The sequence below is a fragment of the Pristis pectinata genome, chromosome 2 (genome assembly GCF_009764475.1).
Source record: "Pristis pectinata isolate sPriPec2 chromosome 2, sPriPec2.1.pri, whole genome shotgun sequence".
Taxonomy (NCBI): domain Eukaryota; kingdom Metazoa; phylum Chordata; class Chondrichthyes; order Rhinopristiformes; family Pristidae; genus Pristis; species Pristis pectinata.
The window spans coordinates 91,582,393-91,609,483 of NC_067406.1; the positions used below are offsets into that span (position 1 = coordinate 91,582,393).

The 27,091-nt window shown below is 39.0% G+C and overlaps 1 protein-coding gene across 3 annotated transcripts in view; it reads right to left on the reverse strand.

The window, feature by feature from the left end:
* pde5ab (phosphodiesterase 5A, cGMP-specific, b) overlaps window positions 1-20,175 on the reverse strand; it is a 111,346-nt gene extending 91,171 nt beyond the window's left edge. For all 3 annotated transcript variants that reach the window (XM_052010103.1, XM_052010105.1, XM_052010102.1), the window contains exon 1: window positions 19,652-20,175. In XM_052010103.1, coding sequence (XP_051866063.1) covers window positions 19,652-19,749 — 98 coding nt within the window. In that variant the 5' untranslated portion in view covers window positions 19,750-20,175. The remainder of the gene's footprint in view (window positions 1-19,651) is intronic.
* Between the last annotated feature and the right edge of the window lie 6,916 nt (window positions 20,176-27,091).

The window sequence follows — 27,091 nt, forward strand, 5'->3', positions numbered from 1 at the left end:
TCCACTGGTAGACAATGGAAGTGCAGGTGATTATGCGTTCCAGTTTCTGACCTCCAGCTTATCTCTGACTATTGCACTTCAATGTGCAAACACAAAGTCTAACACAAGCTGGGCATCAAAGAGGAGCTAAACCACACTTCTTTACGGAACCACCAGCAAGAAATGATCCAGTCCCTGGTCACTTCTGTGCTTCCTCTGCTAGTTTATTGGTATTGGTTTATTATTGTCAGTTGTACCGAGGTACTGTGAAAAACTTGTTTTGCATACTGATTGTATAGGTCAATTCATTACACAGTGCAGTTACTGTACATTAGGGTAGTACAGAGTGCATTGAGGTAGTACCGGTAAAAACAATAACAATACAGAGTGAAGTGTCACAGCTACAGAGAAACTGCAGTGCAGGTAGACAATAAGGTGCAAGGTCACAACAAAGTAGATCGTGAGGTCAGAGTCCGTCTCATCGTATATGGGGGAACTGTTCAATAGTCTTATCACAGTGGGATAGAAGCTGTCCTTAAGCCTGGTGATATGTGCCCTCAGGCTCCTGTATCTCCTACCTAATGGGAGAGAAGAGAGAATGACCCTGGTGGGAGGGGTCTTTGATTATGCTGGCTGCTTCACCAAGGCAGTGAGAGGTAAAGACAGAGTCCAAGGAGGGGAGGCTGGTTTCTGTGCCGCGCTGGGCTGTTTGCAGACTTTGTGTTTGCACATTGAAATGCAATAGTCAGAGATAAGCCAGAGGTCAGAAACTGGAACACGTAATCACTGGCACTTCCATTGCCTACCAGTGGATCATTAACATACCAACAGAAGAGATGGAAGAACTTTGCATCCAGCCTCACAAGACCTGAAACAGGATCCCATTGTTAGCAAGGCCATGGGCGAGAGCAGGAGAGGAGATAGAGAAGGGCTCAAATAAAAAATCAAACACTCAGCAGTTCAGGCAGCGTCTGTTAATGCTTCAGGTCAAAGACTCTATACCAGAACTAGGAAAGTGAGAAAAAATACTTAATTTTCAATGACGGTAAAAAAGGGTCATTAAGACAAAGAAAATATTTCTGAAAGGGTGAGGCCAGTGTTACCCAGATGACTCTAATGTTTATCAAACTGGTTAATAGATTGATGAGGGCAGTTAGAGAGCAAGCAAGGAAAAGGATATGTAAAGTTTTGAAATGCAGCTCAGAGCTGTTGCTGAACCTGAAACCAAAAGGAGAATGTTGGAAGTACTCCGCATTACCAGACTTTCTCTGTGGAGGGAGAAAACTGATATAATATTTCAGTGGATAACCTTACAGCAGAACTGACTGCTCTTGATACCAATAGGAAGAGTGAGCTACGTAAAATTGTTGAATTCTATATTGAGACCTAAATGTGCCCAGATGGAAGATGAGGTGCTGCACCTCAATACACTAGATTGGAAGAAGTGCTAGTGAATTGCTGCTTTACCTGGAAGGACTGTTTGGGCCCTTAGGTGATGAAAGTGGATGATGCAAGTGAGCAGATGTTGCATCTCCATCTGTGTGATTACCATGCAGTTGCATTCCCATGCAATCTTGCATGTTGGATTTGGCACTTATGGTGTGGTCTCCTCTACATTGAAGAAATTAAATTCAGACCTCATAGTGGAGCATCTCCATTCACTCCACTTGGGTAACTTTGACTTTTGGGTTACCTGAAGCTTTGATTCTCTTTACTACTCCCACTCTGGTCTACTGCACTGTTGCAATGACGCCCATTGCAACTTGGGCAACAGCACCTCATCTTCTGTTTGAGCAAATTGCAGCCCTTAGGTCTCAATATTGAATTCAGTAACTTCACATCATTCATTTTTTCTGTTTGTATTATTAACTCGTTGTTTTCTCTCTTCAGACACTGTCTATGTGCTGGGCATTTCCAGCAACCCCCTTTTGGTTTCAGGTTTCACAACAGCCCTGACCTGCATTTCACACCTTTATGTGCATATTTACTTGTTCTCACTCTAACTTCTCTCATTAATATATGAACCAGAAGGCCCCATAAACAGTAGAATCACCTTGGCAACCCTGGTCTCATCCTATCAGAGGTGTTCCCTTTGCCTCATCAAGCCCTCCCCCATGCCGCAATCTAAAACTAACTTGTTTTGTAGCTGTCCAAGTTTTGATGAAGGGCCTCTGACCTGAAAAATTAACTATGCTTCTCTTTGCAAAGATGCCATCTGTCCATCAATTTTGTTTTATTTCAGATTTCCAGCATTTGAAATGTTTTGATTTTCAAACTTAGTGCTCAGTACTGAGGATCTTGTGCCAGTTTTTTTTTCATGCAGCTCAAAAATTAATGGTGCAGTGCTGTTGAGAAAGATTAGCCACAGCAGAGCAAATTTTGTGTGTATTTCTGGGTGACTCAGCAGCCAGAAATATTTGGCTTGGATGTTGGAGCCACTGAGAAGTAGCCACAAAAGTTTTGTGCTCCAAGACAAGCAAGAAAGATGAAAACTGAACACGACCTCTCAAAGTGTCGACTGATTGGGAGGCACAGGTATTGCATTGAGAGTGATTCACTATTGATTGAAGGTTTGATATCATAATTTGCACTTTAATTAATTACATGCTTAAATAATGCATTTTCTGTGAGCTTAATTGACCTTATACACCCCTTTGGAATGGTAAATAATGGTGCCTTTCCACCCCACCCCCTACTCAATGGATGCAGTAATACTGACCACAGTATACTTTCGAAGCTAAGATATAGCCTGACATTTTATGATGATGAATGCAGCTGATTCAGTAGCTGTGCTTCAGCTACTGCAGGAGCTGAAGATGCTGCTTTGGATCTCAATGCAGGCATCCTGTACTGTACAATCCCGATTAAACATGACCACTCATTTTTTTCCCTACAGTTTCTTCATTTGAAATGAAATTTTAAACTTATAAACATGCTTTATTTAGCACAAAATATAAATAAAATTTTGTATGAGCATTAAAATTCCTTTCATTGGGACATCATTAACAGATATATTGTGTATATATATATATATATATATATATATATATATATATGGAACATTGCACAATTTATAACATACTTCATACATGCTGGTGGCCGTCCATTGCTGGATCAAAGGTTCTAGTGCTGCATCGCAGTGTTCCCCTGCCTGGCTGTTGGGAGATTGTCAAGTTTCCATGCAGGGAGAAACAGATGGTCATGCTGATGCCTACGATAAAGTCTTATCTGGATTGTTCTGCCTCCAACTATTACATTCCACCAAGATTAGCTGCTATCTGGGAAACTTGGTTATGGGCATTGGCAAATGTATTAGCAAAAGCACTGCATTATACCCTACGGAAAGAAGAGAATTCCTGAGAAAGGACAGGACTTTCAAACTCTGCTTTGCTGCAGAGTCTCTTCAAGGACTTGATAGACAATGGTGCACAGATATTCTGTGATGCAGTTTGCAGAATTGTAGCATTAGCCTCTGGACAGCTGCTAACCCCAATAAACATTTACCAGAAAAGGGCTCCATCATGACTACAATTTGGTCCAGTGAGACATCTCTGTGCTTCTAGGTAACAACAGTCTGCCAACATTGAAGACTGACCTGCTGCTGGCCCACAGTTAGCAGAGATCCAATGTGCTCAGCTTGAAACTCCATGGTAGTGTAGACTTTAAACAGCTTTATCCTTTGATTCCATGGAAACAAAATCCAATCCATCTGGTCCTGTGTTGCTTATATGGTGATATTGGCTGGTATAGATCCATTTCAACTCTGAAGTAGAAGTGATCTTCTTTTGACTCTGCACCATCTACTGTGAGATGTGTTAAACAGACAGCTCCACCTTCCTGGACCCATTGCAATTCGCATATCGCTGAAACAGGTCCACAGCGGATGCCATCTCCCTGGCCCTACACTCAGCTCTGGAGCATCTGGACAGTATAGACACCTACGTTAGACTATTGTTTATTGACTACAACTCTGCCTTCAATACAATAATCCCAAGTAAGCTTGTCACCAAACTCCGAGACCTAGGACTCAATACCTCCCTCTGTAACTGGATCCTTGACTTTCTAACAAACAGACCGCAATCAGTGAGGATAGGCAGCAATACCTCCGGCACGATTATTCTCAACACTGGTGCCCCACAAGGCTGCGTCCTCAGCCCTCTACTCTACTCCCTATACACTCATGACGGTGTGGCCAGATTCTGCTCTAACTCCATCTACAAGTTTGCAAATGATAGACCTTTGTAGGCCGTATCTCAAACAGTGATGAGTTGGAGTACAGGAAGGAGATAGAGAGCTTAGTGGAATGGTGTCATGACAACAACCTTTCCCTCAATGTCAACAAAACAAAAGAGCTGGTTATTGACTTCAGGAAAGGGGGCAGTGTACATGTACCCGTCTACATCAATGGTACTGAGGTTGAGAGGGTTGAGAGCTTCAAGTTCCTGGGAATGAACATCACCAACAGCCTGTCCTGGTCAAATCACGTAGATGCCAGGCCAAGAAAGCTCACCAACGCCTCTAACTTCCTCAGGAGGCTAAAGAAATTTGGTTTGTCCCCTTTGACTCTTCACCAGCTTTTACAGATGCACCATAGAAAGCATCCTATCTGGATGTATCACGGCTTGGTACGGCAACTGCTCTACCCAGGACTGCAAGAAACTGCAGAGAGTTGTGGACACAGCCCAGCGCATCACAGACACCAGCCTCCCCTCCTTGGACTCTGTCTTTACCTCTCGTTGTCTTTAGTGAAGCAGCCAGCATAATCAAAGATCCCACCCACCCAGGTCATTCTCTCTTCTCTCCTCTTCCATCGGGTAGAAGATACAGGAGCCTGAGGGCACGTACCACCAGACTTAAGGACAGCTTCTACCCCACTGTGATAAGACTATCGAACGGTTCCCTTATACAATGAGATGGATTATGACCTCACGATCTATCTTGTTGTGACCTTGCACCTTATTGCACTGCACCTTCTCTGTAGCTGTGACACTTTACTCTGTACTGTTAGTGTTTTTACCTGTACTACATCAATGCACTCTATACTAACTCAATGTAACTGCACTGTGTAATGAATTGACCTGTACAATCGGTTTGTAAGACAAGCTTTTCACTGTACCTCAGTACAAGTGACAATAATAAACCAATACCAATACATTCACCCTGACGGACTGGACAATATAGGCAAGGCACCATGCATTTCAATGTGTATTCCCATTTGATTTTTCCTAAATCTTCCCTCTCATGGTCTTCAGCTGACTCCTTCAGGGAAATACTACGGCACGGAGTCATTGCCACAATAACTTACCTTTCTCTCCTGCCAGAGAGCAGGTCATTCCTGCCAGATGCCTTGCCTTATGCAATGGAGCCCTCTGACCCTGTTCAGCACAGTCCTGCACAGTCTCAATATCTGAGCTGGAATTTAATAGGGATAAACGCAATATGACAGATAAATGCAATATCAATATTGATGCCATGCCAGCTGCATGCTAATCATCACCTTACATCTTCCTCCTATGCCTGGATCTCTGGGGTTGAATGTGGGATTTCTCCCTGATGGAAAATATTGCTCCTGGAGGTGAACTCCACTGTCACCTTCTGACAGGCACATCTGTATTGTCCTGGTCCCTGCATATCCCACTCTACCCAGCTGTTCTGCTCAAGTAAAAGTTTGAAGTCTTTGTCCATGAATCAGGAGGTTTGCTCCCTCCCATCTCTTGCTTCTGACTGTTATTCAATGATTTATTACAACTTGCAGTGATGATATATGTGAACTGGGAGAGTCCCTTTAAGGGCTGAAACCATCCTGTTCCAACCCACTCAGACCCAGCCCCTCTCCCCAACATCACAGGGATCTGGCTAATTAAAGCATCTTTGCAAAATGCTACTGGTAACAGGAATTTCCTTCATTTTCTTTGCTTTTTTTTTCTAGCTATGGGGATAGCTGTCCCTTTTACACAACATACTTAAATGTTAAAAAACAATGTGTCGCCACGCTTCCAGTGCCAACATAGCATGCCACAACTTCCTAACCTGTACGTCTTGGGAGGAAACTGGAGCATCCGGAGGAAACCCACACAGACACAGGGAGAACGTACAAACTCCTTACAGACAGCGGCAGGAATTGAAACCGGGTCACTGGTGCTGTAATAGTGTTACGCTAACCGCTACACTACCGTGCCGCCCCATAGACATACAGTATAGAAACAGACCCTTCAGACCACACCAACCACCAAGCGCCCAATTAAATTAATACTACACTAACCCCATTTTATTTTCCCCATATTCCCATTACGTCCAGAGTCTACACACTACCCACCTACACACTAGGGATGATTTACAGTGGCCAATTAACTTACCAACTAGTACAGCTTTGGAATGCAGGTGGAAACCAAAGCACCTGGAGGAAGGCCACGTGGGCACAGGGAGAATGTGTAAACTCCACAAAGGCAGTACCACAAGTCAATAATGGACCTAGGTCGCTGGAGCTATGAGGCAGCAGCTCTACCAGATGCACCATTGTGCCACCCAAGCTGCACTTTAATAATATTCTCAAAATACCTTCTGATCTGCCCCAAGCCTTAAGTCTTTTTCTGTACCAGTTTAACAGCCCTCAATTCCCTAGTCATTCAAAAAATTATTAACTCCCCTTAAAAACCTTCGGTGATCTAACCTCCACAACCCTCCAAGTTAGTTATGTCTAGAGATTCACCACTCTCTGAAAAAGGGAAATTCCTACGCACCTTAATTTTAAATGACCCAAGTGAAGGATGAAACAATTGAATTACTACGAGCTAGTCTACTGTAAGTCAGCATTACAGGGGTGATAGATAAATGGGAAACTGCAAGGTAGATCATGGACTGATGAGTTTAGGTTGACTTCAGATTTACAAAGGATGGAACATGAGAGGTCAGCCTTGACTACATCAGAATAATTAAGTTTAGTATTAACAGAAGCATGAATGAGGTACGGCAGGGGAGATTCAGGTGATTTTATGGAGCCAAATCGGGCAGTCTTACTGATGGTGTTTTTACATGTCCATAGATCATCTCAAGGTCACATATAACATAAACATTTGATTCAAAGCCTTAGACAGTTGCAAGGTACATGGATGTAGAGGTTGTGTCTCTGAGGGATACTGCCAAAGGAGTCCTGGTGCTTTGCTGTAGTGCATCTTATAGAGGAAATGAATGTTTATGGTAGTGGAAGAAGAGATGCAGAATGGGAGTGTCAGCAATCAAATGGACTGCTTTGATCTGGATGGTGTTGCTCTTCCCGAATGTCAATGGAGTTGCACTCATCCTGAAAAATAGAGAGTATTCTACCACATTTCTGGCATGCCTTATAAATGGCATAAAGGCTTTGAGGAATCCAGATGTGAGTTCACTCACCATTGTGAGAAATAATAACTGAGTCTAGAAATTGTATGATCCATTATCACAGATTATAATTAAAGAACAAATGTGTATGAGAGTAGGACAATAGGCAGCACGGTAGCGTAGCAGTTAGCGCAACGCTATTACAGCACCAGCGATCGGTGTTCGATTCCCGTCGCTGTCTGTAAGGAGTTTGTTCATTCTCCCGTGTCTGCGTAGGTTTCCTCCTGGTGCTCCGGTTTCCTCCCACATTCTAAAGACGTACGGGTAGGTTAATTTGGGGGTTTAAAATGGGCGGCGCGGACTGGTTGGGCCAGAAGGGCCTGTTACCACGCCGTAAATAAAATTTTAAAAAAATGTAAAAAAACAATAAATTAAAATTATTTCTCATTTAAGCAATCTCCAATTGTGTGATCTTGTGTTTTCATTTGAATAATTATGCCAATATTTTTTTCTGCAAAAAGAGTAAGTGATCTTCATAATTCAAAAGTTACTCCCCTTTATTGTGTTTAGCACTCAGATAAGAATGTCTGAATTTTACATCTTAAGTTTCTGATTTAACAAGTTAAGCATTAAATATCTCAAGTTATGATATCTCCAATATGCAGTTTTCATAGAAAGGTAACATAAATTTTTGATGTTTATAAGGTTTTAGCTCCTACATGCTAACCAAAAGAAGTTAGCAGTCCAAGCAATTCCTTGTTTTATTTGGTGAAGCCATCACCAATTGGGTGATCAAACCGAGGTAAAAGAGAACATTACTTTTTGTAATATTATAGATACTTCCAGCTCACCTGATAAGATCCATCATTATCTGAACTGTGCCTCATTCTTGGTCCAATATTTAAAGATTTACTTGAAAATATACCCATGCAGAGGTGACACTGAATAATTTGAACTAACAGTTAACATTGACAAATAATTTGGGTACAGTGTTAACAAGATACAGCACGGCAACAAGCTCTTCAGCCACTTGATTCTGTGCCATCCATCAACTACCCATTTACACCAATCTTACATTAATCCCATTGTTTAATCATATCCTTGGATGGATGTGATACAAGTCTGCCTCAAATGAGTTGTATCTTTTTACTCACTTTCATTGTAAATGGGGCACAATTGAATGAGAACATAAGAACCAGAAGTAGGAGTAGGCCATCTGGCCCCTCGTGCCTGCTGTGCTATTCAGTAAAATCTCAGTGTCAGTTTCCTGCACAAATCCCATATCTGTTGATGTCCTTAATGTTACATAAAAACTATCAATGAATATCCTGAATATATTCAGCAACTGCCCATCAACTGCCCTCTTAGATAGAGAATTTCAAGGTTTCACTACCCTCCAGGTAAAGAAATTTCTTTTCCTCTCTGTCTTGAGTGGCCAACCCCTTGTTTTGAATCTGTGACATCTGGATCCAGACATTCCAGTCAGGAGAAGCATCAACACCACATCTACCTTGTCAAGCCCTTAAGAATTTTGTGCATTTCAAAGAGATTGCCACCCTACCCTCCCCCACCTGGCTCCATTAGCCCATCAACCCCTCTTCACCTGGATCCATCTATTCCTTGCCAGCTCCTGCCTCACCTCTTCCCCTCACCTCTTTATACTCGCTACTTACCCTTTACACTCTCACTCCTGATACAAGATCTTGGAGTCTGTTGGTGGCACTCGATGGACTAAGTCATAACTTGGCTTTGGTCCAAGCACTTTTCAATCTATTATTTACTACTCTTTAGTAAGTCTTTTACAATACTGGCACAAGTTTAATTTTGATTTTTGACTGCTAAAATGAATACCAGATAGAAAACGTCAGCTAATGGTAAAGGTAATGGAGACCAACCTACTTTGGAAGCTATTTCTAATCTGGATAGAAAGTTTGACCGGAGCTTTGCCGAACTGAAGTCCATTTTACAGGACTTTGAAGAAAAACAAAATACTCCTATCCAGCAGAATGCCAAACAAATGCAACTAATTGCTGAACTCGACCAAGTTGGTAAAGAGAGAGACGCCAAACTTCATTCACTTGAAAAAGCTTTAATTACGACCAAACAAAACCTGGAAAAGCAACAACAGAGGATCATCGACCTGGAAGGACGCAGCAGGAGGAAAAATTTAAGAATCATCAATTTTCCAGAAAACACCGAGACTGGTAACCTTATGGAATTCTTTACTAAACTTTTGGTCAATATGTTCGGTTCCGATATGTTCCCTGCTGACTCCATTCTGGACAGAGCTCATAGAGCTTTAAGATTCAAACCTGCTCCGCATCAAAAACCTCGGCCAGTAATTTTGAGATTTCATTTTGTCAGTGTCAAGGAACTCTTGATTCGTACTGCTCGTCAACGTGGAATGATTCAATTTAAACAATGGAAGTTTTGAATAGTTGAAGATTACACCCCAGAAGTTATGAAAGAAAGGCTGACCTATTATGGCTCGTCTCTATCAAAGCAATTATCATCCTGCATTATTATTCCCAGCAAGGTTGAGAATTACACTGCCTGATAAATCTCGTAAATGGTTTAAATCTGTCCAAGAAGCCGAGTAATTTCTTTTGAACTAGCTCTTAATTTTAAAAGCTAAGAAATGCGGAAGATTCTTTTGATTTATTACTTACTTTATTATCTAATTAATTTTTAGATTTAAACCTTTCTTTTTTCTTCTTTTAATATTTTTAATGTTTTGTTTTATAATAATTAAGAATTAAACAAAATGACTGATCATTTACTTTCTTTTTGAAATAATTATTAAACTCTATTCTTTAAATGTTGACTGTTAACACCCTTTGGCTCTGTTTTAATTCCACAACTTTGTTGTTACTTCGATATCTCTGTTTGGGTTATCTTGTTCATTCTTAGTCTAAACATGAGTGGTTTATATATTTGTTAATCTGGACTACCACCACCAATAGAATTGGGATTAATTCAATCAGAGGGTAGCTTTCTGGCTGTCTATTGGCCAGTTTTTGGGCTGTTGGGGAGGGGGGGTGCGTTGGGGCTGTTTTTAGGTTTCATTTCTTCTGGGCTAAACTACAAATTTTTCTAAATTGTCGTCATATCCGCTTCCTCTTTGAACCTTTTTACTTCTTCCTGTTGGTAAAATACCAAGATTAACCCTTTACATACCATATGTTTTTTAAGTTGTTAAAATGGATAAGACTATTAATTTTATTTCATGGAATGTTAATGGCTTAAACAATTTGCTTAAGCGCAAGAAGATCTTTAAAGTTTTTCATAGATTAAATGCTCAGATCATTTTTGTTCAGAAGACTCACATCTGGAAGAAAGATTATCAATGTTTTTTTAGATTTTGGAGGGGTCAACAGTTCCATTCAAATTCACAAGCAAAGGTGAAAGGAGTTTCTATTTTTATAGACTCCTCAATTTCGTTTGTCCATCATGAGACAATATCAGACTCAAATGGTAGATTTTTATTAATTACTGGTCTACTTCATAATAAAAAAGTTGTTATGGTTAATGTTTATGCATCCAATGTAGATAACCCTGAATTTTTTAAACACTTATTTGCATTATTTCCTAATTTAAATGAATACACTGTGATTATGGGTGGAGATTTTAACTGTTGTTTAAACCCTTCGATGGATAGATCTGTGTCAAATCCTACACTTCCAAACAAATCCAATGTCTTTATTAATTCCTTTTTAGTTGAATCCAGAATTTTAGATGTTTGGAGATTTCTACACCCATTTGATAAAGAATTTTCATTCTTTTCTCCTGTCTACCATAATTACTCCATGATTCATTATTTTTTTATTGATGCTAGACTAGCTCTACTTACTATGGACTGCAAATATGATGCAATTGCCATTTCTGATCATGCACCATTGAGATTATCAATTAAATTACCAGATGTATCCTTTGATGTCAGACAATGGCGATTTAACCCTTCGCTATTACAAGACTTAGATTTCATCCAATTTATTAAAGAACAGATTTCATTTTTCTTTTTAACTAATTTTACTGAAGAAATCTCCAGTGGGATAATATGGGATACGTTTAAAGCATACATCCGTGGTCAAATTATTTCATATTCCGCTGGATTGAAAAAATGAACTAATAACGAAATACGTATATTAGCTGACAAGATTAAAGAAATTGATAAAACATATTCTGTTACTCCTAATCTGGAGCTTTTTAAAAAGAGAACAGAACTCCAACTACAACATAGTCTATTATTAACATCTTCAATTGAAAATCTACTACTTAAAAACAAAAGTCAATTTTATATACATGGTGACAAATCTGGTAAATTACTGGCCAACCAATTGAAAGCTACTATATCTAAACATCAGATTAATAAAATTCGTAAACCAGATGGTACTTACACGATAGATCAAGTTCAAATTAACAAATCCTTTCAAGAATTTTATTCTTCTTTATACCAGTCAGGATCCCCTGAGGATCCTACATTAATACATGAATTTTTAAGAGATTTGAAGACTCCCCCATTATTTTTAAATGAACGCTCCACATTAGATGCTCCCATTTCGGAGGAAGAAATAAAGACAGTAATATTTTCAATGAATTCGGGTAAAGCACCCAGCCCTGACGGATATATAGCTGAATTTTTTAAATCCTTTTCTGGTATTCTTGTTCCCTGGTTAGCCAAAATTTTTAAAGATGCCCTATCAGTTGGTAAACTACCACAATCTTTCTACGAAGCAACTATTTCTTTAATTCTTAAAAAGGATAAAGATCCCACTGATTGTGCATCTTATAGACCTATTTCTTTATTAAATGTAGATTCCAAAATATTTTCCAAAATATTGGCCTTTAGATTGGAAAAGGTTCTTCCACAACTTATCTCTGAAGACCAGACAGGATTTATTCAGAATCGTTATCTACATTTTAATATTAGGAGATTAATGAATATTATATGTACCCCTTCATCCCAAATTCCAGAATGTGTTGTTTCACTAGATGCTGAAAAGGCGTTTGATAGAGTCGAATGGGAATATCTATTCAGTACACTTCAAAAATTTAATTTTAGCCCTAAATTTATATCTGCGATTAAAATGATTTATTATGCACCTATGGCTTCAATACTTACTAATAATCAAAGATCTCCTTTGTTTAGGTTTTTCAAGGTACTAGACAAGGCTGCCCGTTAAGCCCTTTATTATTTGATATTGCTTTAGAACCCTTGGCTACGGCACTTTGGGATTCTACAAATATATGTGGTATTACTCGTGGACAGAAGATTCATAAGGTATCTCTTTACGCAGATGACCTGTTACTTTATATTTCTAATCCGGAGGAATCTATCCCCACAGTACCATCACTATTAGATCAGTTTAGTGTTTTTTCTGGCTATAGATTAAATTTTAATAAGAGCGAACTTTTTCCATTAAATATGCAAACCCCAATTTATAGCCAATTACCTTTTAGATTGTGTTAAAATTACTAAGAGACATAAGGACTTATTTAAAGCTAATCTACTACCTTTAATTGACCATGTTAAACAATTATTTACTAAATGGTCCCCACTGTCTTTATCATTGGTAGGCCAAATTAATGCGGTTAAGATGAATATTTTACCAAAATTTTTATATTTATTTCAAGTGATTCCAACTTTTGTTACGAAATCTTTTTTTGACACTATTGATTCTAAAATTCTTTCATATATTTGGCAGAATAAAAACCTAAGGTTAAGTAAGAATTATGTACAAAATCCAAAAAAGGATGGTGGTATGGCCTTGCCTAACTTTAGATTATGTTATTAGGCAATCAATATTAGATATTACATTTTTGGATACAAGATTCAGATGTAATTCAATGCCCCAAATGGGTACACCTTGAGCACCAATCAGTACTTGAATTTTCATTAGTTTCTATTTTAGGAGTTCCACTCCCTTTTGCACTTACCAAATTAATTAAACATATGATTAACCCAATTGTTAAATATACAATACGAATATGGTTTCAATTTCGTAAATTTTTTGGATTGAATGAAGTCCCATTCAATCTAATTTTTTCTTTGATCCATCCAGAGTTGACTCAGCTTTTTCTATATGGAAAAGGGAATAGTATGTTTTCATGATTTATTCATTGATAACTGTTTTTCATCCTTTGAACAATTGCCTAACAAATACAATTTGCCTAGATCACACTTTTTTCGATATTTGCAGATTAGAAATTTTTTAGAAGCTACTATACCCTCTTTTCCGACACCTTACAAAACTGAAATTATGGAAAAAATTTTCGGTTTTAATCCTTGTCAGAAGGGCTTGATAGCAATAATCTATGATCTAATTATGAAAATTCGTTCAGAACCACTGGACAAAATTAAGAATGAATGGGAAAGCTAACTCCAGACATCTACACCTACAGACTTGGAAGAAAATTCTTCATTTAGTTAATACATCTTCAATGTGTGCCAGACATTCTTTGATACAGTTTAAGGTAGTTCATAGGACCCATATGTCAAAAGATAAGCTAGCTCGTTTTTTATCACCATATAAATCCTATATGTGACAGATGTAAATCAAATGTGGCTTCTTTGAGACATATGTTTTGTTCCTGTCCTCTTTTGGAAAAATATTGGAAAGATATTTTTAACATTATTTCAAATGTATTTAAGATTGATTTACAACCTCATCCTATCACTGCAATTTTTGGATTACCAAGGATAGAGTCTGGCCATCTATCTGCCTCTGCTAACTCTATGATTGCCTTTGTTACATTAATAGCCAAATGATCCATTTTGCTTAAATGGAAGGATCCAATACCCCTTACTACTTTTCAATGGTTATTTCAAACTATATCATGTTTAAACTTGGAAAAAATTAGGAGTGGTACTGTTGATCCTTCGCTTAAATTTGAGGAAGTTTGAAGTCCATTTATTCAATATTTTCACATGATATAGATCCCCTTGTAATAACCTTTCAACTTAGAGGAATGGATTTGATGACATAATATTGCTCTGTTTCTACTGAGAAATTTTAGTCCAGTTTTTTCTTCTGTTTGTTCTCTTTTTGAATTTTTTTTTATTTAGCTTAGTTTGGTTTGATATATTGTTTATAATTTTTCTTATTGTTTTGGGGATTTTTTTCTTTCTTTTATATTTATATAATAAATCTTTTTCTTTCCTTTCTTTGATATTATATTCATTCACTAAGAGATCGTTGGATTTACAGATTTTTTTATACTTTATTGTTCTTTATGATTATCCATGCCATAACTGTTCTCCTGATCTCTTTGTATTACATGTACAAATATTGATGTTATATATTAATCTGTATTAATCCGAAAACTAATAAAAAGATTGAAAAAGAAAAGAAAATATCTTGACCTGAAACGTCGACTATCCTTTTTCCTCCACTGGTACTGCCTGACCTGTTGAGTTCCTCCAGCAGCTTGTTTTTTTGCTCAAAAAGATCGCCTCGCTTTTTCTAAATTTTAGTGGGTATAGACCTAGTTTACTTAATCTCACCATCCCAGGAATCAATCTGATGAATCTTTGCTATACCTTATCTATTGCAACTATAGGCTTCCTTACATGGAGAAACCAAATATGTGCACTGTATTCCAGATGTTGCCTCACCAAGGCCTTATATAATTGGAGTAAGATGTCACTACACTACTACTCAAATTTTCTTGCAAAAAGGGCCATCATACCATTTCCTAATTGCTTACTTAACCTATGTATTAGCTTCCATTTATTCAAGGACACTTCTGAACACCAACACCTTTCAGTCTCTCACCATTAAAAAAATACCTCATCTTTCTATTTTTTTCTTCCAAAGTGGATGACCTCATATTTTTCCATATTATTACCCATATGCAATGTCCTCACCCATTCACATAGCCTGTCTTTATCCCCCAATGCCGCTCTGTATCATCCTCACAGCTCACAGTGCCAGCTAGCTTTGTATCATCAGCAAACTTAGGTAATATTACACTTCATCCCCTCATCCAGATTATTGTTATGGATTGTGAACAGCTGGGGCATCCAACTAGTCACAACCTCTAAACCTCAAAATGACCCATTTATTCTTATTCTCTGTTTCTGTTCATTAACCCATTCTAATAAGCAATTGTGTGACACCTTATTTAAGGCCTTCTGAAAATATTATTATGTCCTTCTTTCATGATTGGCACTTCAACCTTAAATTGTGGCTTAGGAAATCCTAACACTTTTTTTCCTCTCTGAGCTGAAGCATTTTGAGTTTATGGAATGCATTTGTATTTCTCTAATTGTAATTCACTAGGCATTGGGTTCCTTGAATACTGAGTAGAACTGCTAATGCATTCATATAATCACATTGTCATCCAATTTTGACACAAGCATTACTTTACTCATGTCATTGATGTCCTGTGTTAGCTAACAAAGAATTTAAGTAGTAATTCAAAATGCTTCAACGTGCTAAATGGTCTGTGATGATTTATCTGTCTTCCCCAATTGATGATGCAAAGACTTAAAGATTAAAGTTTAAATTAAGGCCCACAATACAATAAGATTGTAGTATTTATCACACATCCAATTCATGGCCCATATTTTCAGCTCTCCAACTACACACCATGTGGGGTCATTTTATCTGAATTTACTGGACAGAAAATCCAAAATAATATTACTCTTCACTGATTTCCATGACGATTAAGATCAGGAACTGTAAAACCAGCATTATACCCACTCCTATCAGTTATCCTCAATAATTCTGTGTCAAAATATCATTCCTGCAGTGAAGTTCAGTTAATTGCTTCTTTAAATCCTTTCTTGTGCTGTGGTATTATGGTGTGTAAATAAAAGAGTTCTATTTTCTACTTCTAACTTATTTACTTTCTTCATGATTTTTAAAAGCACAGTAATTAATGCACACAACATCATTCTTCTGAATTTCATCGAGGTTCTGAGTCATTCAACCTACTTACAGCATAAGAAGTACTTATCTATGTCAATTTAAATTCTTACTGTTAATGTCTGTTGACTTGGATGAGTTGCTGAGGCAAAGAGCAAAAATGAGACTAAACCAGCATTTGAAACAAAATGTTAACTTTTCTAGTATTGTTTCAGATTCTTCATAATGTCAAGTTCAATAATTCCTCTATACCATAACATTATGAACAGAAAGAAATATAATTCTTGGCAGGTTAGAAAATACTTTCCTGAAGTGCAGGTGCCTTAAAACGGAAGGCAGATCTTTTAATCATCTCATCAGTGACTTATTTTGGCATGCAGATGGTGACAAAATTACATTGTTCTGTTTCCTGTACTTTCCTCCAACTAAACATTTCAGAGACTGGGGCCATTACCTTTGTCCCTATCACAAACTTGATTCCCTTTCTTCTGAATTCATGTGCCAGCAAGAATCACCACAGAACCAGGCTATTCGCCTCCTTGGTCTCATGCTTGACCCCAAAAACAAGCTTCAGATAACACTTCTGCAACATATCCAGTCAGGTCCATTCCCCAAGTTCTTTCCCAGTAGTCCTGATTTTTTCTCCCTCAAATATATATCTAATTTCTTCTGGAATTCATGATCAAATCTGCTTCCACCAACCTTTCAGGCAGTAACTTCCAACTAAGACTGTGTTGTCCAAAAAAGAAGTTGCCTAATGTTATCCCTCAGCTCTGACTTCTGCCAATAGAAACCAACCTTTTTTATTCACTTCATCTTGATGATCTTAAACACCTCTATTAAATAACCTCCCTAATTCCTCTAGACTAAGGAGAACATTTCCAAATCCTCCAGTCTATCTGTGTATGTGAAGATCGTAATCACTGAGAGCGTTCCACCAGATCTTTTCTGGACACACTCTGGGGCCCCCTCACACCTTTAAGTAGTGTAGTCAACAGAACTGGATGTAATACTCTCACTGCAACCAACCTAATGTCTTACAGAGGTTCAACACATTACTCTTACTTTTGCACTTTATGCCATTATTTATAAAGCTCAGGACTCTAATGTGTTTGAACAGCTTTCTGAATTTGTCCTTCCAAAGTCAAAGGTTTATTTTGAACCTGCTGTCCTTTCAGAACACATTCCATGTTTTCCTAATGAATATATATTACTTTGCACTTCCTTATATTAAATTTCATCCATCATATGCCTGTCCATTCCACCAGCCTGTCAAAGTCCTCTTTTTCCTACACTTCCAAACTTTGTGTCAACTGCAAATTTTGAAACGCTACTGAAGACATTAATATATAAAAATAAAAGCAATGCTTCTAGTATCAACCCTTGAGGAACACCAGTTCACTCCTTCTTCCAGCCCAAGAAAACAATTATTCACCACAACTCTCTCCTTCCTGTCCCAAAACAAATTTGTTATCCAAGCTGCTGCCCCTTTTATTCCATTCCATTCCAGTACTGTGAAATTTTCTTTAATTAAAAAATACACTCAAATGGTATATTGCTAGTAAGAAAATCGCAAAGGTGAATCAATATATTGCTAACAGCTGTGTGAAGCATTGCTACAAAGTTTTAGGTCTATTCACAAATCCAATATTATTGTATTTGCATTGTAAAAATAATTGTAACACATCTGCATATGGTTTCTGCACCAATGTAAAACCTTTTTCTAATTATTCTATATTTAACATAGAACAGTACAGCACAGTATGGGCTCTTCGGCCCACAATGTTGTGCTGATCTATATAAACCTACTCTATGATCAATCTGACCCTTCCCTCCTGAACAGCCCATAACCCTCCATTTTTCTTACATCCATGTGCCTATCTAAGAGTCTTTTAAACGTCCCTATTATATCAGCCTCTACCACCACCCACAGCAGTGTGTTCTAGGCACCCACCACTCTCTGTGTAAAAAACCTACCTCTGACATCTTCCCTAAACTTTCGTCCTCTGATCTTACTGATATCCTCTGGGAATGGCCATTGCTGCCCTGGGGAAAAGGTGCTGGCTGTCCACTCTATCTATGCCCCTCATGATCTTATACACCTCTATCAAGTCGCCTCTCATCCTGCGTCACTCCAAAGAAAAAAGCCCTAGCTCGCTCAACCTTTCCTCATAAAACATATTCTCTAATCCAGGAGCATTCCTGGTAAATCTCCTCTGCACCCTCTCTAAAGCTTCCACATCCTTCCTATATTTGATATCAGAGTTGATGTTATACTTTTAACATTACAATATTTAAAACCATAATAATTTTGGTCTCCTAGCAAAATAATTGTAAATTAGATAACAGTTTTTTTAATCAATTGTCAGGGAACAAACCTCTATTCCATTTATAATGATGCAATGACTTTTTTTATTCTTTGAAAATGTTCAAATATTATAAGATTTGTTAAAGTTATATCACAAAAAATAATCATAAGCACACTGTTGAAAATTTGAGTAATGTGTCAGAAAAATCAATGCCCAATGATAATTTCTGTAACAAATACAAAAGACTTCAGTACTTTAATTCATAAAATATACTTATGATTACTGTCAACGTTTTTACTTTTCCCTACTTCTGAAATATTGTTTTAATATGCAACTGCAACACATTTCCATCAGAAATGTCATATCAGAGTAACTTCATCCAGCATCTGTAGAAACATTAAGCAACCTGCAACATTAACTGTGTTTCTTCTGTGACTGAGGGTCTTCCATCTGAAACATTAACTCTGTTTCTCTCTCCACAGATGCTGCCTGACCCGCTGAGTGTTTCCAGCATTTTCTATTACAACCAGATTTCCAGCACCTGCATTTTGTTTTATTTTAATTTATCCAATTGTCATTTGATGTCTTAATTTGACATGTGTTGTGTCGACTGCAATGTATATTCTGCCTGTCAACAGCAGTTGGTCTTTGCTTATCACCGTGTAATTATTAAGTCTTACATGACAACTAATTTCTATAAAAAATAGTGAAAGTATAACTCCTTGATATTACATAGTTATCACCATTATACTTCGTTTTCAGGAATACTACGCAATCCCAAATTTTCACATGACATAACAAGGAAGTAGTAAATGCACTCTAGGAAAGTGCGGTTGGCATATCCAGCATCCGCCAAAACCTATACCCAAGTATAACTTAGAAGTAACAGGATGTTTGTCGAGTATTTGCGATTCTTGGCTTTCCTTTCCTGCTGACTCTGCCGATTCGTAAATTTCGAGCACTTTTAGCCCTGTGATCTCTCATCGCCCAAACGCCGTTCAAACTTTGAGAAGTTGTCATTTCACCACGACGCAAGTTGTCAACCACAACCCCAGAAGGACCTACAAATTTGATACATTTCAATGCTGCTCTACCAACTACAAAGCTCTAGAATCACACTTCTCTATCCGATCCTTGCAAAAAAGGCTTGCTGGCTTTTCGTCTTAGTCTGCTTACCTGGTGGCCTTCCGAACGAAGTATGAATGTGCAAAGTCTAAATTATCATCGAGCCAAGCCTCCGTGCGCTCGTAGTCGGTGGGGTTGTATGTCGCCATGGTCCAGGTTGCTTTTCAGTTCAGCCCTGCAGGGTTCCTTGAAGTGCCGCTCCCGCACTTACTGCTCCCCTCGGGTCTGCAGCTCCCACCGTCGGTTGCTGCCCCGGGTCTATCACTCTCGCCGCCGCTCCTTCCCCCGCGCCGTCACTCGGCGCTTCATTGCTCTCCTGCACGATCACTCACTATCTCTCTCGCCGTTCTCCCCGCGCAGCCACTCTTTCCCCCGAGGCTGTCACTCACCCCCCAGAGGCATCCGCTATATCCCCCTAAGCTGTGGCTCTCCCTCCTTCCCTGACTGCAGGGTGTCCGGGCGGCACACGCTGCTCCCTGCACAAGCCTGCGAGGGCGGCGCTCCCGGTTGCTCCGGTTACATTGTCGCCCGGGCAGTTCGCGCGCCTCCAGCCCGTGACTGACAGCTTCAGTCACCGCCGCCAAACGCGGGAGCTGGGCTCTTCCCACCCACTCTGCACCCCACCCCCCCCCCACCCCCACCTCCGATGAATCTCGGTGTTCGTTGGCAGCCCGATGCTGCAGAGGAGTCCCGAAAGACACCGGCTGTAGTGAAGCGAAGAGCAGCTCCAAAACACGCCTCGGGATTTCCCACCACAGCCGACTAGCTCTCAATCTCCTCCTCCACACAAAACATTTGTACGGTATATTTGTTCTGATGTGTCACCATCGCCTATTTCAAACATTTCTTGGGTAAGAAGTACATCTTTGCAATTATACCAGTCAGACAGTGACTCGTAGGAGTTCTCAACTTTTCATTTTATTGCATTTTCTTACAAATTTGCTTAAATGCAGCGGCCATTTTAACAAAGTATTGTTTTTCTATGATCGTTATAATTATAAGAAAATAACTTGCGCCAATAATATTTACTTTGAAATCATTGTTTCCAACATATTTGACTGCATTCATGAATATGCTGCTTTTATTTACAATGGTACCATCTGCTAATGTCGTTCTCATCGATAAGACATTTTGTAAAGCCTTATTAAACTTCGTAATTCTTCCCAGCCGACCTTCCTTAACATCTTTTATACTGCATCGTACAAAGCCCGGAGGACAAATAAAATCTCCCAGCCAACAAAACGATATGAAGAACCTAAATTCTCTAGCCTCCGAAAGCAGCATTCAGATTGCCATGTGGAATTAACCTGTGCTCTTGATTTATGATGCTGGCTGGTAATTAGCATGACTGCGGCATGTAGCTAGTACTAACTCTGCCGCTGAGTAGCTGCAAACATCAGAACGATCTCAAAAACGTAAAGCTACCCCGGACTACTTAGAAGGGAACGTGCACTTAATAAAAATGCGGTTTGTGCGTGGAAAATGATATAATAATGGCACTACCTAGGGGAGATTTTCCAATATTGCACTGAAGTTTTAGTGCAAGCGAGGGAGGAGTCGGTGGCACATGTTCTTTCCTCATGAGGTCAGGAGAGCCGAAAAACTGTCAGATGGCAATGGCATATGGCAGGTGTGACAGACAATATTCGGTCACGTATTGACAGCCAGATCAGTGAAATTTTGTGACACATTCCCACTCTTTCGCAGGACAAGGTGACACACAACCGAAGGCAGCAGGAGCTAACTGCGGAGAGGCAGAGGCATCCAGATAGCTTTAACCGTTCCATTGGTTCAGAAGACGTTTTGAACAAATGTTGGAGGACTTCATCCATAATATATCAGCGACATTACTCATTGTGAACCTTTTTCAAGAATCAACAAATTAAGACATGAATTATAATTTTGTATCACGGAAGGATGCATCCAGAAAAAAATTATTAATGCTACAGAGAGGGAGGGGAAAATAGAGAATTGATAAGGGCAAATAAAGCAGAGACACTTTCGTTAATGTCTGCTGCTGCGGATCGTAGCGTCCTGGATACATCAGGTCACAATCTGACAGAGTTTGGTAACAAACTCATTAACGAACATTAAAGTTCAAAAACAGTACATTGAATTTAATTTTATACCAACTTTATTCTTTAAACCACAAAAGGGAGTGAAAAATGTTGCTTTTCAAAGAGTTTACTTTGTTGCAACCTCCTGACAATTCTGTCGAAATCAAGGAAATAACAGTCAAAAACTTGGGAGAAGAATACTTGAGATTTTTTCATGATGCTGACTAACTTCAACTGTGAAGACAGGAGTGCATATATATTGCACCCCTTGCATATATATTGCAGTAAATTGAAATAAAATATATATTTGAGTGCCCCAATGAAAATGAAAAGAATGGTTATCTATTTGTAACTGTTGGCATACTTTGTTATTTTTGTATCTTTGGAATTTTGACAGCTGAATGAGACAGCTAAGCAAAGCATTTAAAAAGCCACACTTCAAGCTACAGAAAGGCATATGTGATTCATGACTGACAGCTGGCCATTCCTGATGTGCTGTTGATAGGGCCATTAGAATAAAATAAAACCCTAAGTAGTCATAGTTAGACTTTTTGCCAATTGTTTTCTGTCACCGTATACCATTAACTTCCACCTGTCCTTTCATTTTGTATTTAAGCAGTTTGTACATATATAGGTTATCAAGTTGCAACATTTGCAGAACATTCTTCAAGTAACATCACTTGATATTTCAGGCATTCTTTCCCTTCTGTAATATAGAATTCTTCACCTTTACTTCACCAGATTCAGTCTCAAACTCATTCTAAATTATCTGTTGTAGGATATTAACATATGATGCCTTTCTGAGTTTCTTTATCCAGGGTTCCTCTTTTTACATATAATTCATAGAATATAAAGCACAGAAGCAGGCAATTCAGCCCCACTGTTGGTGTTTCTGCTCCACATAAACTTCACCCCATCCTTATAATTTTACCTGCACAAACTATTCTTTTCTCCTTCATGTGTTTAATCACCTTTCCCTTATATGCATCTATGTCATTTGCCTCATGAATTCTTTGTGATATTTTGTGCCATTTTTTAAATCACTTTCAGGGCAAAGATGCTCTATCCCATCATCCTTTCACAATATAAAAGACACCTATCATCATCCTTCTGGAGAAGTGAACCCCATCCTGTCTAATCTTACCTGATAGGTATAAGTGCTCAGTTCTGGCATGAAACATATGATCATCTCCATGTGGCCAAGGAGGTGCTGATGGCGAAACAATATGCTACAGCCACAATTGCAGCCATAGAGCAGGACCAGAACTGCCTTACCAGCAGCAGTAAAGTTGATGGTGTTTAAACATTTCCACAGCACCAGGAATTTGTGGGACATCAGTAGTATCTTATAAACCACATTAGGGAGGTCACTGAGGCTCCGGCGCAGGAAAGTCAAAATCATCTCTATGATGTACCAGGATGGTAGGTTTTCCAATGAAGCAGGGATTTGTTAGTGCCACATGAAAATCCTCAGACTTTCAGGAACTGCAAGGAACGTCACTCCCTGAATGTTCAGCTGGTCAGCAGACATACATAATTGAATATAATGGACAGTACCAATGCCTGGCAAGCAGTGGTGATTTGGTAATTCTCTCATCCACAGCAGTCACTTGTGCCCTACAACTCTGAGCCATCCCAGAACAAAAGATGGCAACTCGGCTGGGGGGGCGGGGGGTGGGGGTGGGGGTGCAATGTTTGAGGGATATTTTCTCCCTATCTGGATCCTCCCCTTTGAAGCCTGCTCACAAGAGGACAATTGTTTTGCTACTTTCAACTGATTGAACAAGACTATCAATACAGTGAAGCAATATGTCTGCTGCTTGGACCTATCTGGAAGCAACCTATGTTGGACTGCAAGGCCAACTTCAAGATCACTGGGACCAAGTAATAATGCGGGTTCAGCCTTTGCCAGCAGTCATGGATCAAAAGGTGAAAGAAGTGCAGAAAAAGGATGAAGAAGAGAAGAAAGAAAAGGAGTGAGAGAGGAGGCACATTTTACTTGAGCTGTCTGAGAAAAACATATTGGATGTGATTGCAATAAACAAAATCCTAATTCCCAATTCCCATTTCACCTACCCTTTGATGCAGTCCATGTTATTATTTGTTTACCCACAGTTAAAATTTTCAAACATATCTGTGTATCCAACCAAGGCCAAAACCACCCAAAACATTAACTGGCCATTGTTCTGCATTCCTTTAAGTGCTTGCCTTTTGTGTGCCTTTGGCTGTCATTGTGCATCCACACACTGCTCCCCTGCACCCACGCTTGTCTTGTGCAACAAGCAGTTCTGAAACCCGTCTATATTTTGTGCACTGTTTTCTGTGTTGTTGTTTAGTTCACAAATGCGCACATTACCTTTGTTCACTGTACCCATGGACAGATTTCTGGATTCAAAGCAAATCAAGTGAAATGGGGAGAAACAGAAAATGATGGAAATTCCGAGCAGATGAGGCAACATCTGTGGAGAGTAAGACAGAATGTCACTCACCAGCGATGTGGCGTAACCTTACAGTAATTTCTGATTTTATTTCAAATTTTGAGTATCTGCAGTTTTTTTTCTGCCTTTCAAAGGATAAGGGGATAAACCAAGAAAGTAGATTTGAGTTAGACAATCAGCCATGATCTCATTGACTATCAGAGAAAGCTTAAGGAATCTTACAGCCAACTCCTGTTGCTATTATATTGCTTCTTGTGTCTGTATGAATCCAAAACCAGAACTAATCAGCTCTTCAGAGACATATAAAGTAAAGCACACTTACTCTCTTCCAGTGTTATTTGTTTCATCAGATTTCTTCTGAGTACTCAGTACCAATAAGACAGCACTGTAATTATCTTTAAGAGTCTGAATTCCTTAGGGCCCAAGATATTATAAATGGAAACCATAATATCTTATCTGTGCCCTTGGAAGATGTATGGACAGACAATTATTGCAATGGATAACATATTCTCAATCCCCAATTTATTTATAACAAGCAGTTCACCATTTTGCAAGTGAATGTTCAGTTTCTGTCAGCTGGGGAAGCTCTCATGAGGCTCTAATTTTAAAAACTCCACTGCATCAATATTCTTGCACCCAAGTTAAAAATTTTTCTTTTCAGATTTAAAAGCAATGCTCATCATCCTTTGGCTAAGACAGTGTTGGGATTTCCCAGGGTCCCAGCTAATCCACTCTATAGCAGATTCTATTCATACACTAGAGACATTATTACTTATTTATTTCAACACAGAAGGAAGCCATTCAGCCTCACAGGTCCATGCAACCTGCCAACATTCTCCTTATTCCCCTCTACCCTGCAACTTATTTTCCTCACACACATCCATCAATGCCCCTTTGATTCTTTTGCTACTTGCTTATCCCAAGCAGTAACTTACAGTAGCCAAACACCAGCATATCTTTAAGATGTGAGAGGAAACCAGAGCAACCAGTGGAAACCCATGCAGTCACGGAGCGAACATGAAACCTCCACACAGCACCTGAGGTCAGGATCAAACCCAAATCACTGAAGCTATGAGGCAACAGTGCTAACTATTGCCCCGTTGTGCTGTCCATTGAATACATCACAGCAAAGCTTAATATACCCTCATTAATCTGGGCTATAGCTTGATGAGGATTCAGTCAACATCACAGAATATGGAGACACAAGAGACTGCAAATGTTGGAATCTGGAGCTACAAATAATCTACTGGAGGAACTCAGCAGGTCAAGCAGCATTTGTGGGGGGAAAAGGAATTGTTGACAGTTCAGGTCGAAACAGGATATGGAATGCCAAACAGCTTTTTAAAGTTGTCTCCTGAATATTCCAAAGAAGAAATCAATGCTGAGAAATACCAGCAGGACAGAGAAATAGCAGCTTCAAGAAGTAGTCATTAATTGGGCTTCAAGCCTTTGAAATTTTTTATACGACCAAGAATTACAAACATTGCAAAATCATAAGTGTTATGTATTCAGTTTGACTACAGCAGTAGTAAGGACTGTCAACAAGGGAAGAAAAATATACATATTTTGTTCTTTGCAATTCAGTTTTGTCAATGATGTGATTAGAATGTGATTAATCAAGTCAATCCAAGTAATAGCTAACTATTACCCACTATGTCTATACCCCTGCACCCCACCCCTATCTGGCGCACCAAACCGTCCTTCAAGGTGATCTGCTTCCTCTTCTCTTGATGCAGCTGTCAGCATTCTGAATATTCCTATTCTTGACCTCCAACGATATTTTTCCTGAAGTTCAACAGAAGCTCAACGGAAACTTGAGAAACAATACTTCACTTTTTGATTAGACACTCCACAGCTTTCTAGACTCAACAGTGAATTCAAAAATTTCAGACCATAACAACCACTATTTTTATTGGACATCAATTGCACATAATGACTCTATTACTGCCAACTACAGTCCCACTTGACCTATCCTTTATTTCTTTTCTTGCACAATTACCATCCCTTTAAATCCTGCGCACTAACACATGTTCCGTACTTCCTTATGTTAGTTGGATATCTCTAAATTCTTTAAGTTCTGATGAAAGGTCAATGATCTGGAAGTGCTTCTTTCGACATGGATTCTGTTTCATCTGCTAAGCCTTCACAAGACTTCAGATTTTCAGCATCTGCAATATCAGAAAAAAATCATAGAAACACAGAAAGTAAGATCAGGAGAGAGCCATCCATCATTCAGTACAATTGTGGCTGATCATCCACTCCAGTACCTTGTTCCCACTTTCTCTCCATATCCCTTGATTCCTTTAACATTAAGAAATATTCCTACTTCCTTCTTGAACATGTTTAAGGTCTTCACTGTCTTCCATGGTAGAGAATTCCACAAACTCAATGCCCCCTGGCTGAAGAAATATATCCTGATTTCAGTTCTAAATAGCATACCCTGAATTCCAAGGCCATGACCCCTGGTTCTGGACTCTCCAGCCATAAGGAACTTCCTCTCTGCGTCTTGTCTGTCTAGTCTTGTTAGAATTTTATAGGTTCCGCGATCCCCTCTCAACCAGTCAATGTAGGCCTAATCAATCCAATCTCTTCTCATACATTGGTCTAGTAAACCTTCATTGCATTCCCTCCATGGCAAGAACATTCTTCCTCAGAAAAGGAGATTCACACTGCAAACAAAACTCCAGATATAGTCCCTCCTAGGCCCTGTGCAGCTGTAGCAACACATTCTTGCTTCTATACTCATATAATTTTGCAATGAAAGCCAATATACCCTTTGCCTTCCTAACTTCTCACTGCACCTGAACATTTGCTTTCAGTGATTGGTGTACAAGGACACCCAGACTTCAATGCACATCCCTTTTCCCGATTTATCAACATTTAGATAATAATCTGTCTTTCTGGTTTTAGAACCAAAGTGGATAAACTCGCATTTATCCATGCTACACAGAATCTACTTTACATTTGCTCACTCATGCAAGTTGTTGAAATCACAA